The sequence below is a fragment of the Crocodylus siamensis genome, chromosome 2 (assembly GCF_052110815.1).
Source record: "Crocodylus siamensis isolate JL-2025a chromosome 2, ASM5211081v1, whole genome shotgun sequence".
Taxonomy (NCBI): Eukaryota; Metazoa; Chordata; order Crocodylia; family Crocodylidae; genus Crocodylus; species Crocodylus siamensis.
This window is the reverse complement of record NC_143396.1, coordinates 80238599-80251173: the sequence shown is the minus strand read 5'-3', so window position 1 is coordinate 80251173 and position 12575 is coordinate 80238599. Positions and strand designations below refer to the sequence as shown.

Below are 12575 nucleotides of genomic sequence, written 5' to 3'. Positions count from 1 at the left end.
TGAAGATGGGGACCACGTTAGCTATCTTCCAGTCATCCAGCACCTGGCCGGAGCACCATGAGTGCTCGTAAAGCCATGCCAAGGGCCCTGCAATAACCCCAGCTAGCTCCCTCAACACCCTGGGGTGGAGAGCATCTGGACCCGCTGACTTGAACACGTCCAGCCCCTTCAGAAGCTCTCTAACCTGGTCCTCCCCAACCTGAGGTCTGGAGGCGTTCCCCTCGAGTCCATCTGGCATCACAGCAGGGAAGTCCGATGCCAGAGTGCTGAAGGAGCTGGCCAAAGTCATTGAAGGACCTCCACCAAAACTATTCCAAAACTTGTGGCACTCAGGGGAGGTCCCTGAATACTGGAAGAGGGCCAATGTTGTGCCCATCTTCAAGAAGGAGAGGAGAGGACCTGGGCAACTATAGGCCAGTTAGCCTAACTTCTGTCCCAGGGAAAATCCTGGAAAAGTTCATCAAGGAGTTAACGTGCAGTACACTTGCAGAAGGTAGGATTCTGAATGACAGTCAGCATGGCTTCATCACAGGCAGGTCTTGTCTTACCAACCTCATCTCCTTCTATGACCAGGAGGAGCCTGCAATCCTCCAATTTTCCTATGAGAACATCATGGGATACCAGATCAAGGCCTTTTGGAAGTCTAGGTATACAACATCAACCTGTGCTTTCGTGTCCAGGTGGCGAATCAACCTGTGCTTTCGTGTCCAGCCAATGTGTCTTGTATGCATACCAGCCCAGCCTCTGGCTTCTTTACTTTTCATCCCATCCAGGAAGAGCACACACCAACTGCTGAAGCTTCCTTAGCCTGACAGGGTTTTTGAACCCAAAAGCTTGCTTAATAATTGTTTTCCAACTATTTAAGTTGGTCTAATAAAAGATACCAGATTCACACAAAGAACCTTGTCTTCTTTACCATGGCATTTTATATTTTATACTTTTAAACCCTTAAGGAATGTACTTCCTATAGAATAAAATTATACCTTGGGCCACTATTAAAGACTGCATTGAAATTGTAACTTAAAGTGGTAAAATCTGCTATATTGGGCTGCACTCTTGAGTGAATACAAGCACATACAAGCCAGTAGGACAAAGCAAGAGCCTTTGGCTATTGATTGACAATAGCCTAGCCAGAAAAAACTTACCACTGCAAAACTCTATTCTACAAGCCATTTTAAGCTAATCAAGCCAAAGAATGGATTCCTGAAACCTGCAAGGACACAGTCATTGAATCAATCACGTCAAGGGTGGACTCCCAAAAATACATCATTGGGCGAAAACCCCAGGGACTGTGACTAACAGCTGTCATGAGCTACTCAAGACCCATGTGGGACAGCGACCTCCAGATTGGGCAGCCAAGATGATGCTGGGGGATCATGGAAGTCTGCCAAAAAGGCATAAGAAGCAGTGAAGCGTGACCCTCAGGGGTGCCCTCTCATCCAACACCTGACCTACCGAGACAGAAGGACAAGCAGGAGACCCTCTGCTGAATAAGACATTGCCTTGAAGGAAGCTTACCATTGACAACATACTCCAGGGCTTTGGACAAGTAGATATACTGACACCAGTGCTCTCACCATCACTACAGCAGCTACTATACTACATGGGTTTAAATGACATGGGTTTGAATGAGTGAGTGCGCTAAGGTGACCGGTACCCTTCATAACTCAAAGTTTGCATTTATGATTTTATTGGTAACTTCACATTCCATACTATATATTAGAATTTATTATGATCCTATGAGTTGGTTCTTTGTAGCCAACAATTCTGCCATTTCACTCAGCATTGGTGAGACCACAGCTGGAGTACTGTATCCAGTTCTGGGCACCACACTTCAACAAGCATGTGGAAAAGCTCAAAAAAGTTCAAAGAAGAGCCACTTGTATGATCAGAGACTTGCAAGGCAAGCCATACAAGGAAGGGCTGAGGGACTTGGGTCTCTTCAGCCTAAAATAGAGAAGGCTGAGAGGGGACTTAGTAGCAGCTTACCACTATATCAGGGGAATACATCAAGGTCTCAGTGAACAACTGTTCACCAGAGCCCCCTTGGGAAAACCAGGAGTAATGGCCACAAACTCCTGGAAGGCTGTTTCAGGCTTAACACTACGAAAAACTTCACAATTAGGGTGTCCAGACTGTGGAATAAACTCCCTCCAGAGGTGATACAATCACCTACCCGAGAAATCTTCAAGAGGAGACTTGACGGTCACCTCGCTGGGGTCACCTGACCCTAGTAGACTTTCCTGCCTAGTGCAGGGGGGCTGGACCTGATGATCTTGCAAGGTCCCTTCCAACCACTTGCAAGCCATGAATCTATTATATTTTTTTTTCCAATTCAGGATCTATCAAATTAATGTTGGGAAATCAAGTACAATATATTCTATTATAAAAACTGAAAATAATTTCATACTAAAAAATATGAATGAATGTCAAGCTGTGATTAAAACAGATATCATTAAAAATAAAATGTTCACTTGTTAAAAAAAATATTGGCCATAATGATGGCCATTATTCACTAACCTGGATATATCCCATCCTGAACAGCATTTCCACAAATTGTTTTTGTTTGGCAGTCATAGAAGCATGATGATATCCAATACCACGGTTTGCCAACAGTCTCTGACGAGAAGCGTGTCTCTGCCACCTTAGTCGTAAAAAGATATCCTTCAAGGTCTAGAAACATACAAAAAAGTTTAATATTTATCACAGTCATTTAAGCACTGCAGGTAAAAATAAGAAATCTATAACCTGATCATTTCTGCTGCACATTTTTTCTCCTTATTTTTCACTAATGTGCAGTACGTTTCATCCATATAATTCAAAAGTAGTCCAAAACTGCTGCTACAGGCTCAGGGACAAAAAGCTGGACACTCCAGCACCTAACTTTTAGGCACCTGCCCCCTGCAATTAATCAACCAAAATAAACTGGCTAGCTAATAACTGGTAGTAGGTAGGATAACAAGTTTCCAAAAACTCATGCATCTCAGCACTATGGGTGTCTGATGTTGTGTGCTATTGTTACAGTTCTTAAATGAACTCAACACAAGTAAACTGTCATCCTGAAATTTTGTCACTATTGTTGGCCATCTCAGAACTGTGGGACTATCTTTTCCCATCAGTCACTTTAATGCCTCAAGTCCAGAAATATTTCCTGAAGTGAAGCTATCCAAGAAAAAAGTTTAGTCACATGAGAATTATTTTCTTGTCTTGTATATAAAGTAGATCAACTCCTTATTGCTAGAGTAACTCCCACCCAAAACTCAGCAGGAGTGGCCCACCTTAAAAATAAAGTCACCTAGAACTTACGTATAAAGTTTATGAAAACAGAATATTTCCTGAAAAGTTAATCACAGAATTATGATTCTCAGGCACATCAATCCTACATTAAAAGCATCTACAACACTGATTCTCAAAAGGAGTGGCATAGTACCCCAGAGTGCCATGAGATTCTTTCAAGGGTGCCATTGTGCCCAGCTATCTGTGGACTTCTGTTCCTGCCACCTTATCCCCAGGTAGCCCCTGCAATTGTTGCCCCATGCTCTAAGCAGCATGTTCCACCCCACCCTTGCCTCTTCCCATGCTCTCAAAGCCAGCTCCTGAGCCAATCAGGACTCAGGACTGATTCAAATGGGCACATGCTCCTTGGCCTGTCCCTCCCCCTCTCCCAGACCTGTGTGTCCAGTTGCCTACCCACAGTGCCCCTCTGATCCCCTAAGTGCCACCCACATAGCAGCTCCTTGTCACTGCTAGCTGGTTGTCCCCAGACTGTCCAGTACAGTGGAGTTCGGGGGAGACTAAGGGCAAAAACTGGCCCAACCAAAGCCACATGTGCTGCTCAGAATGCAGGGTGGTTGACATGGGGGTGGATAAGGGAGAGGGGCAGTGACGACCTGGAGCCATTGACAGGGAGCCAATGTGATGGGGCTAGGCAGAGCTGGCCAACAGCCTGAAAGGGTGAATATTCTGTCCTTTTCTCTATTCATTACTATATATTATTCATATTCTATTCTTAACTATATATTATCAGTTATATAATTACGTTTCCATTATAATATTAATACTAAATTTATGTTTGTTTTTGAAATGTGATACCACTGAATTCTGAAAAGTTATGGAGGGTTGCCTTTAGGCTGAAATGGTTGAGAACCACTGGTCTAAATCAAAAGCCAGCTATGTTTTTAGACAGCAATTATTACTCACTTGTTCATCCACAGCTTGAGAATTAGCATAAGTATACTTCGGAGGGATTTTAGTAATGATTCCAAATCTCTTCTTTATTTGTTCCTTTTCCTCCAAGGCAATTAACATACTTTCTGCTTTCCTGGTGGTAGCCTGCCTTGCAGATTTACTGTATGGAATAAACATACAAAATTACTTAAAATTGTAATTCCAGTAGAGTTCTTAATTTACAATACTCTTGGGGCCAGATTATGTTCCAGTTATTTGGTGCACATTGGTCCAGACTTAGACTCCTGACTTCCATTCTATTCTACCATACTTGGGTAGGTCCTACCTTGCAGCTTTTGTCCATAGAAAAATAGAAAAGTAGGGTGGGTAGGAAGGGACCTTTGGTCATCTAGTTCAATTCCCCGCTACAGGTAGGATCATCCCTATCCAAACAATCCTATACAAATCGAATGTCTAGCCTATTAGTAAAACTACACAATCAACCCAGATTAAATCAGAAAACTTAATATGCTAACCCATCACAAGTAAAACAAGAGGACAGTAGCCAACAAGGGCTATTAAAATATGTTTGAGAGATCCAAGGAAGAGGGTCATGCTTCCCACAACAGAGGAAGGCAAACCCCCTCTCAGTCAGTACCAATCTGACCATGGGTAAAACCCTCTGGACAGGAACCTTTGAGTCAACAGGAGCATTAACATACAGAAAATCGCCAGCCTTGGCTGCAGCCAACCTCCAATGATTGTGAGGAAGGCAAGAAAACAAAAAACCAAACAAAAAACCCCCCAAAAATCCAAAAACCCTGACATGGCAATAAGGGGGGAAAAAATCCTTCCTAGCCCTATGTGGCAACCAGCAAAATCCAGAAGCTTGGGAAATACCCATAGCTACTCCTAGATTATTCCTGACTAATGCTTGCCCAACCTTTTCTTGAACACCTCCAGTGATGGAGTTTCTACAACTTTCCTAGGCAGCTTGTTGTACTGCCTTACTGTTCTAATAGTAAAGAAACTTTTCCTGACACCCAGTCTGAACCTACTTTGCTGCAGCTTCAACCATCCTGCTCTCTACAGCAAGAGAGAAAAGGAGGTCTTCTCACTTCTTTATGGCAGCCCTTCAGACATTTGAAGACTGCTATCATATCCCCTTGAGTGCCTTTTCCACAAACTGAACATATCTAACTCCTTTAACCTCTCCTCATACAGCTGACTCCAGGCTTTTTGTCATTTTTGTCACCCACTTCTGGACCCTCTCTAACTTCTGCATATCTTTTCTGAAATATGAAGCCCAAAACTGCACACAATACTCTAGATGAGGCCTAACTATTGCCAAGTAAAGATGCACTATCTCCTCACATCTCACACCTCATGCTTCTATTACTGCAGCCCAAAACCATTTGCCTTTTGTACAGCTATGTCATACTACAGACTCATGTTGAGTCAGTATACAATCCACCAGCTCTATGATCCAGTGTTGTCATCTAGCCTGGTGTCATCCATTTTGTAGTTGTGTTTTTGATTATTCTTCCTGAGGTGTAGCACCGTGTATTTCTCAGCCCTGAACTTCATCCTGTTAGCTCCACTTCAGCTTTCCAACAGTCCTTCTGAATTGCAGTCCTAGCCTCCAATATGTCTGCGATCCTTCCCAGCTTAGTGTCATCTGCAAATTTATTCAAGAAGCACTCCATTCCAGCATCCAAGTTATTAATAAACACACTGAACAGCACAGGACTGGTCAGATCCCCATGGAACTCCACTTGAAGCCTCCTGCCATTCTGATTTGGATCCATTTAGAATTACCCTTTGCTTGTGGTTATCAAGCCACTTTAGTCTGAAATCCACCTTTTTGAAATCTAGTGACTTCATGTTTTCCCAGTTCAAGATCAAGAATTCTATCATATTGTGATCACTTCCTTCCAAGTTTCCCATCACCTTCACATCCTCCATCACTTCTTCTTCCTTGGTCAGGACACAGTCCAAGATATAGGTATCCTCAACCTTCTGGAACAGAAAGTTGTCTCCACACAAGTTAGGAACTTGCTTGACATTTTACTAATGTTTTTTCAGCAGATGTCTGGAATACTGAAGTCTCCAATCAGTACCATATCATAACTTTAGGATAATACTGAAACTTCCATAAAGAGTATCTTATCCACTTCTTCTTGACTTCGTGGCCTATAACAAATCTCCACCATTGTATTGGTGCTATATCCTTACCTTTTATTTTCACCCAAATATATTCTGATCAGCTACCTTCTTCCTTCTGAACCAGGGAACAAGTGTGTGCATTTTTGACACACAAGGCAATGCTACTACCTTTTCTCCCAACCCTGTGTAAGGCAATGTTATGTGTTGGTGCCAGGCCTGTTAATTTTCAAGAGACTCAAGCCCAAACTACAGGATTGTAGCTAAAAGCAAAAGGTCTCAAAAAGCCTGCATCTGAGTGACTGTAGCATAGACCCTTGCAGATGCAATAGCTGGGTTAGCCCAGCAAAGAAAGCCATCTATATTCTTAATTAGGCACAATCAAACAGAGCACAAGGCCTAAACAGAAACACTATAAGGAAGAACTATATATTGAGTATTTGGATTATTTGATATTGTAGCTTCATATTAAAATAATTTGAAGTTGTAATCACTTTAATCAAATATATTGAGTGTAATTTTTTCTATAACAAATGTATTTTTGTTAAAATGCTTAGGTAAGTTGTAAAAACAAAGCATGTGACTACTCGCATGTAACAACGTAAAAGTCAAACCATAAACTAAAGAGGAGAGGTAACAGACAAGTGTTACCAGTATTCTACAATAGAAAGGAAAAGGAAATAAGGAATCCTCCCTGCTTTCCCAAGGATTTAAATCTCAACTAACTGACACTTCCAGGCAGGGCTAGATTAATGCATAAGCAAACCAAACACATGTGTAGGGCCCTAAGTGAAGAAGGGACCCAGTTGTGCTTATTTTACATATTATAATTACCGAGTAAAAAAAGTAATGTACATATTAAGTAGGGGTCCATGAGTTTATTTGCCTAGAGCCCACTATAGAGTTAATCTGGCCCTGCTTCCAGGTCTGCAAGGAATCTAGTTAAATCCAGTTCTTAAAGCTTCTGTAAAACAAAGAAATTTAAATAGAACTAATCAAGATTTAGTTATTAGAATACTGAACTGTGACTACCAGGCACCCATAATACCATGGCGGGGGGGGAGGGTTGGAGACCTCTACATGTTACCTGCTGAATCATTTGACAAAGCCCTTGCTGACAGTGACTGAAAGCCTGGCCGGCTTCACTTTGTGGCAATCAAGACCAGTCCCATAAGATTATGCTTTGCTATTACTCTTGCTTTGTCAATTAATCAATAAACATCTCACATTGGTTAGAATGAGTTTGAGTTTTTCACCTGCCCATCCTGTTTAAAGTTTAAACCTGTCTTTTCAAAACAAGGATGTAGCCCTCAGTGTTGACGTTCCAACTGTAAGCATGTCTCACCAGGTCTCTGTGATACTATCAGATTATAGTTCTTTTCATAGGCTGTGACTTCTAGCTCATCTTGTTTGTTCCCCATACTTATTACATTTGTATATAAACATTGGATGTATTTTGCCTTCCAACCCACTTGTTCCCCTTTTGCATCACTTTTTGCTGTCCTGTGGTTCTCTGGCCCTTTCCCAGAGTTGAGCTGCTTCTTCCAGTCCTTTCTCCTCTAGACTGTTTGTTATGTTGCTGAAGGGTTTTGTTCACCCTGTGGAAACTAGTTTAAATCCCTCCTTACTAGGTTGGCCAGACAATGTCCAAAGATCTCTTTCTGGTACTGGTTAGGTAAGAGGTGTCAAAACTATCTGGTCCTGCAGGCCAGATGAGCAGCACAGAACCAATCCACAGGCTGGAGGAATGGTGCACGAGTCTGTCCCAAAGGCAGAATCATGCCCACAGACCCCTCTGTCCCTGCCCCCCCACACACACATAGGATCTAGCACCCACTCCAGCTGGTTCAGAACTGTGACGAGAGTGGGTGGTGTCCAGTCCGGCTGGATCAGAATGTGAGCCAAGTCAGAGCTCACTACCCCACTATCCCTCTCCATGTACTGAATCAAGCACCCACTCTGGTCAATCTTGGACTGCACCACATACAGTGCCTGATCCAGGGCAAGCACTGTACACAGTGCCCACCCTGAAACAGCTGGAGCAGGCATATGTGGCTCAGGTGCCAGGACTGCCAGAGTGGGGGCCATATGGCTCACATCCTGGGTCTGACAATGCCCCAGGCTCGCCAGAGCAAACACCATGCACAGTGCAGTCCCAGGCCAGCCAGAGCAGGCACCACAGGCACTGGATCCAGCATGCAGGGAGAGAGGTCCTGGACTAGCCCTGCATGGGTGCTACATGCAGCACAGGTCCCAGCCCTGAGTCTGGTCAGGTGCCCACTACATGCTGCCAGCCCCTCCCCCCAGCAGCCCAGGGCCTGCCCTGCCTGCCGGCAGTTCACCCTCTCCTCCCCACCACCGAAGAGGCAGGTAAGACACAGGAGTACATGACATGGGAGTTTACTTAGCCCTAAATTGAAGCACTGTTTTTAAAAACTCACCCTTCAATTTAGGACCCCTGTTTCATCTACACACCCCCACTGTTCTCTTCCTTCTTGATGTAACGGTTTTAGAGTCCCTATCCCTAGGGCCCTGCGTTTCCTGCTCTCTAGACTCTGTAGCCCTGCACTTCCTGATGAGTCTTTTTGATATTACCTGATAATGTTTTTACCTCTGCTTTTCCTCTGATGTTCTACCATGGAGTGCCTGAAAGTAGCTACTGACTTCAATCTGTTCCTCTTGAATTATGGGGACTGTCCTTCTAATGGTCATAAGCTGCCACTTCTCTTTTTTCCTTTTAGCATCTCCAGTGCCAGCCTCTCATGACCCTTATCCAGAAAGCCTTCATTTGTCTTGATGCCATGCGGTATGGATACACAAGCTTCCCAGCATTCAATCTCCAAGATAGGCACCAGCTTACACTTGGTACAGATTACATGGTCTTGACCAAGAGCGCTCAACCTTTAGCCTGCAAGGCAGATCTGGCCTGTAGAACCATGTGATCCAGCCTGCAGACCTCTACACTGTACCACAGTGTTCTGGCATTGGGTGCCCCTCCACCAAGCTCCAAGGCTGTCTTCACTGTGCTACTGCATGTTTGTGTGGAACAGATTAGCTTCTGCCTTTGGGAAAACTCTTTTCAGCAGATCTCAGCTACTCCAGCTGCAGACCAGACCTTGAAGCTCCAGCAAAAGAAACCTTACTGCTTATGGGATGTGTACACACTTCCATCTGCAAAGTATCCTCTCATTTACAGAATAGAAATGCCCATGATTAGCAATTCCTCTGAAAAATCACCTTTCCACAAGCCAGCAAGGCATATAAAACAATCAAACAAAAGATTTATTACACAAGGAAGATAGAGCATGCAGATAAATGTAACTATAATAGAGGAAAAATGCAGGAAATAAACACAAAAAATATTTCTCTGTGTTTCTGTATCTTGAAACAACTTTTGAGACAGCACCTGCATACAGCAGTTTTTTTCAGACATTTCCCTCAGAGAGCAGCCCTGCTAACCCAACAGGTTAACCTGGGTTTCCCAGGCTGGGGGTTTAGATGAGCTTCCTAAGCCAAAGGATTGCTAGACAATGAGCCTTATCAAAAGATATCACTTATATACCTTATCTTTCTATTCAGCCCTTGGGGAGCATGTGTATTATGCAGATGATTTTCCTTCTCCAGAGAGGCCTCTCCATCTGTCATGTTAGATGAGAGGCAAGGGCTAGGGACAAAAGTTACACATAAACTAGCTTAAGTGATCAGAAACTGTCTTAAACCTATAACAGAACAGAAGTTTGTGCACATAAGCCAATTTCAAAATGGCCAAAATATCTCAAAGTTTGAGATAAACCTGGTGGAATATAGTATCAGATTTGACTGATTGAGATCAAACTGATTTATGGAACTTCTGTCCCTGTCCACTTCCTGGTTTAAGTTAGAGTCCCTCAGCATCCCAGCATGCTCTGCAGCCCTGAGCTGGGCTGTGCTATATGCTCTAGTGGAGCAGGACTGGCCCCCCTCCTCTGCTCTCTAGCTGAAGCAGGGTGGGGGCATGGCCAGATACTGCCCCCGCTAATGCAAAGGGGGCAGAGAAGAGGTTTATTCCCCCCTCCCTCCCCTGTCCCACCAGCATGGATCCCAGCTGAGGTCTTCCAGGCAGGGAGGCAGCAGCCCGTCAGGCATTTTGCCCCACTTGCTGCTCCAATGCCAGGGGCCATGACCAGCCCTGGCAGCAGCCCCAAGCAAATAAGGGATGGGGGGGTGTTAATGGCCCCTTTCCTCCCATGTTCCACTGGCATGAAGGCACAAACCCCAGCCAGGGTCTGCCTGGCTGGCAGGGACATAGCAACCTGTGTCAGGGCCACCCCTCCCCACCAGCCTTGCTGCTGCAGCAGCAGGAGTAGGGGAATAGCCAGACACCAGCCAGGCATGGCTTCTGAGATGAAGGGGGCAGGAAGGAGGTTTATTCCCCCCCCCATCCCCTTTCCCACCTGGGGGACCCCAGCAGGGGTCTGCCTGGTGAGGCAGAGCAGCCCCTGTCAGGCATTCCCCACCCCGCCACTGTCACCCAAGTGACGTGTCATGGCCAGCCCCAAAAGTAGCCTCAAGCAAACGGGGCGGGGGGGATGGGGATGGGGATGGAGAAGGATTTGATTCCTCCCTTCCTCCCCTGTCCTACTGGCAGGACCCAAGCTGGGGTCTGCCTGGCTGGAGTGCAGTAACCTGTGTCGGGGCACCCCCCACTGTGCTGCTGCAATAGCAGGGGAAGAAGTATAGCCAGATGCCAGCTTGGCATGGCCCCCTGAGGGGAAGGAGGCAAGGAAAGGGTTTATTCCTTACTTCATCCCCACTTCACTTCAGGGGACCATACTGGCCAGCATCTGGCCACACCCTCACCCCTGATGCTGAACCAGTGAAGGGGAGGGACACTGATGGTGCAGCAGCCCCTGTCATGGTGTCCCAGGGAACACAAAACTCTTCCTGGTCGGGGGGCTGTGCTGCAGGTGGCAGCAGGGTGGGCAGAACTGCCACAGCCTGTGTGGAGTAAGCAGCAACAGGGCTCAGAGGTGTGGCTATGGGGGGCTAAGTCACATTTTGGGGTGGCCATAGCCCTGCAAGACCTCCCTAGTACCACCACTGCTAGTGGCCCTGCACAGGCTATAGCAGCTCCTCCCATCCTGCTCCTGCCCACAGCACAGCCCCCAGACTGAGAAGAAGCTTGTGCTCTCCAGAACACCATAACAAGGGCTGCTGCCCCATCAGGCTCCTTCCACACCCCTGCAGCAGCAGGAGTGGGGTCATGACCAGGCTTCATCTGACATGGCCTCCTAAAGCAAAGTGGGTGGGGAGGTGATATATTCCCCGCTCCATCTCCTCCCAGGAAACCACAGCCAGGATCTGCCTGGCCAGGTGCGAGCAGTGAAGGGAGCAGCTGGGTGCTGGCAGACCCCAGCTGTAGTTCCCCATAGCGAGAGGGGACAGAGGGAGGAATAAACCCCCCCCTCTGCCCCCTTTGCATCAGGGACCCATGCAAGGCTGGCATCTGGCCACATCCCTGCCCCCACCAGTGCAGCAGTGAGTGGCGGGGGAAGATCCTGACAAGGGCAGATCCTAGCTGGGGTCCATGCCAGTGGGACAGGGGAAGGAGGGGAGGGGGCGAGTTAAACCCCACTCTGTCCCTGTTCACTTGAGCCTGCTGCTCCTGCCACTTGAGTGGCGAGGGAGGAGGGTGGGAAATGCCTAGCAGAGGCTGATTCCCCCTTCCCCCTCCAGCTGTACCTTGACTGGGGACTGTACAGGCCAGGTTTAAACCCCTTCCCAGTCATACTTAGCCTGCCAGGGCCTAGCCACACACCCCAGCTCAGTTTGCCCACCAGCTGAGGGCTCGCTCTAGCACCCTCTAGCTTCTGGCCTGAGCCACTGCAAGCATGTGCCTGCATTTCCAGAATCAAAAGTGAATGTCTGTTCACTTGCTTGTTGTTCAATCTATGCAGTTTAAACTAGCCTTCAAAGATTGATTTGATTCAGGCTTGGGCTTTTTGAATGTCTGTACTTAGCCAAGTACTTCCTTGGCTAATTCTTTTATTTAACTAACTGTATATAAAGGGTTACAGATAATGAGGCCCCTTAGGATGTTTCCTGCACAGGCTTAGGAAAAAAGTACTGCTCTGTAGTCTAGCTCCTTTTTTCTATAGGTTGTGAATTTTCCATTTTAAGCAACAGATCTGTCTATCTTCCATGTTATGGTAATGTGAGAGTAATGTTGTAGCCATAATATTCAAAAAATTATGCAAGGGGCAAGG

General features: G+C 46.0%; 1 protein-coding gene across 1 annotated transcript in view; it reads right to left on the bottom strand.

Annotated features, from left to right (window-relative positions):
- Positions 1-12575, bottom strand: part of DDX60 (DExD/H-box helicase 60) — a 95641-nt gene that overhangs the window by 25714 nt on the left and 57352 nt on the right. Inside the window, exons 26-27 of the mRNA XM_090034511.1 lie at positions 4201-4348; positions 2521-2673 (exon numbers count right to left, since the gene is read on the bottom strand). Of these exons, the coding sequence (XP_089890637.1) occupies positions 2521-2673; positions 4201-4348 (301 nt within the window). The remainder of the gene's footprint in view (positions 1-2520; positions 2674-4200; positions 4349-12575) is intronic.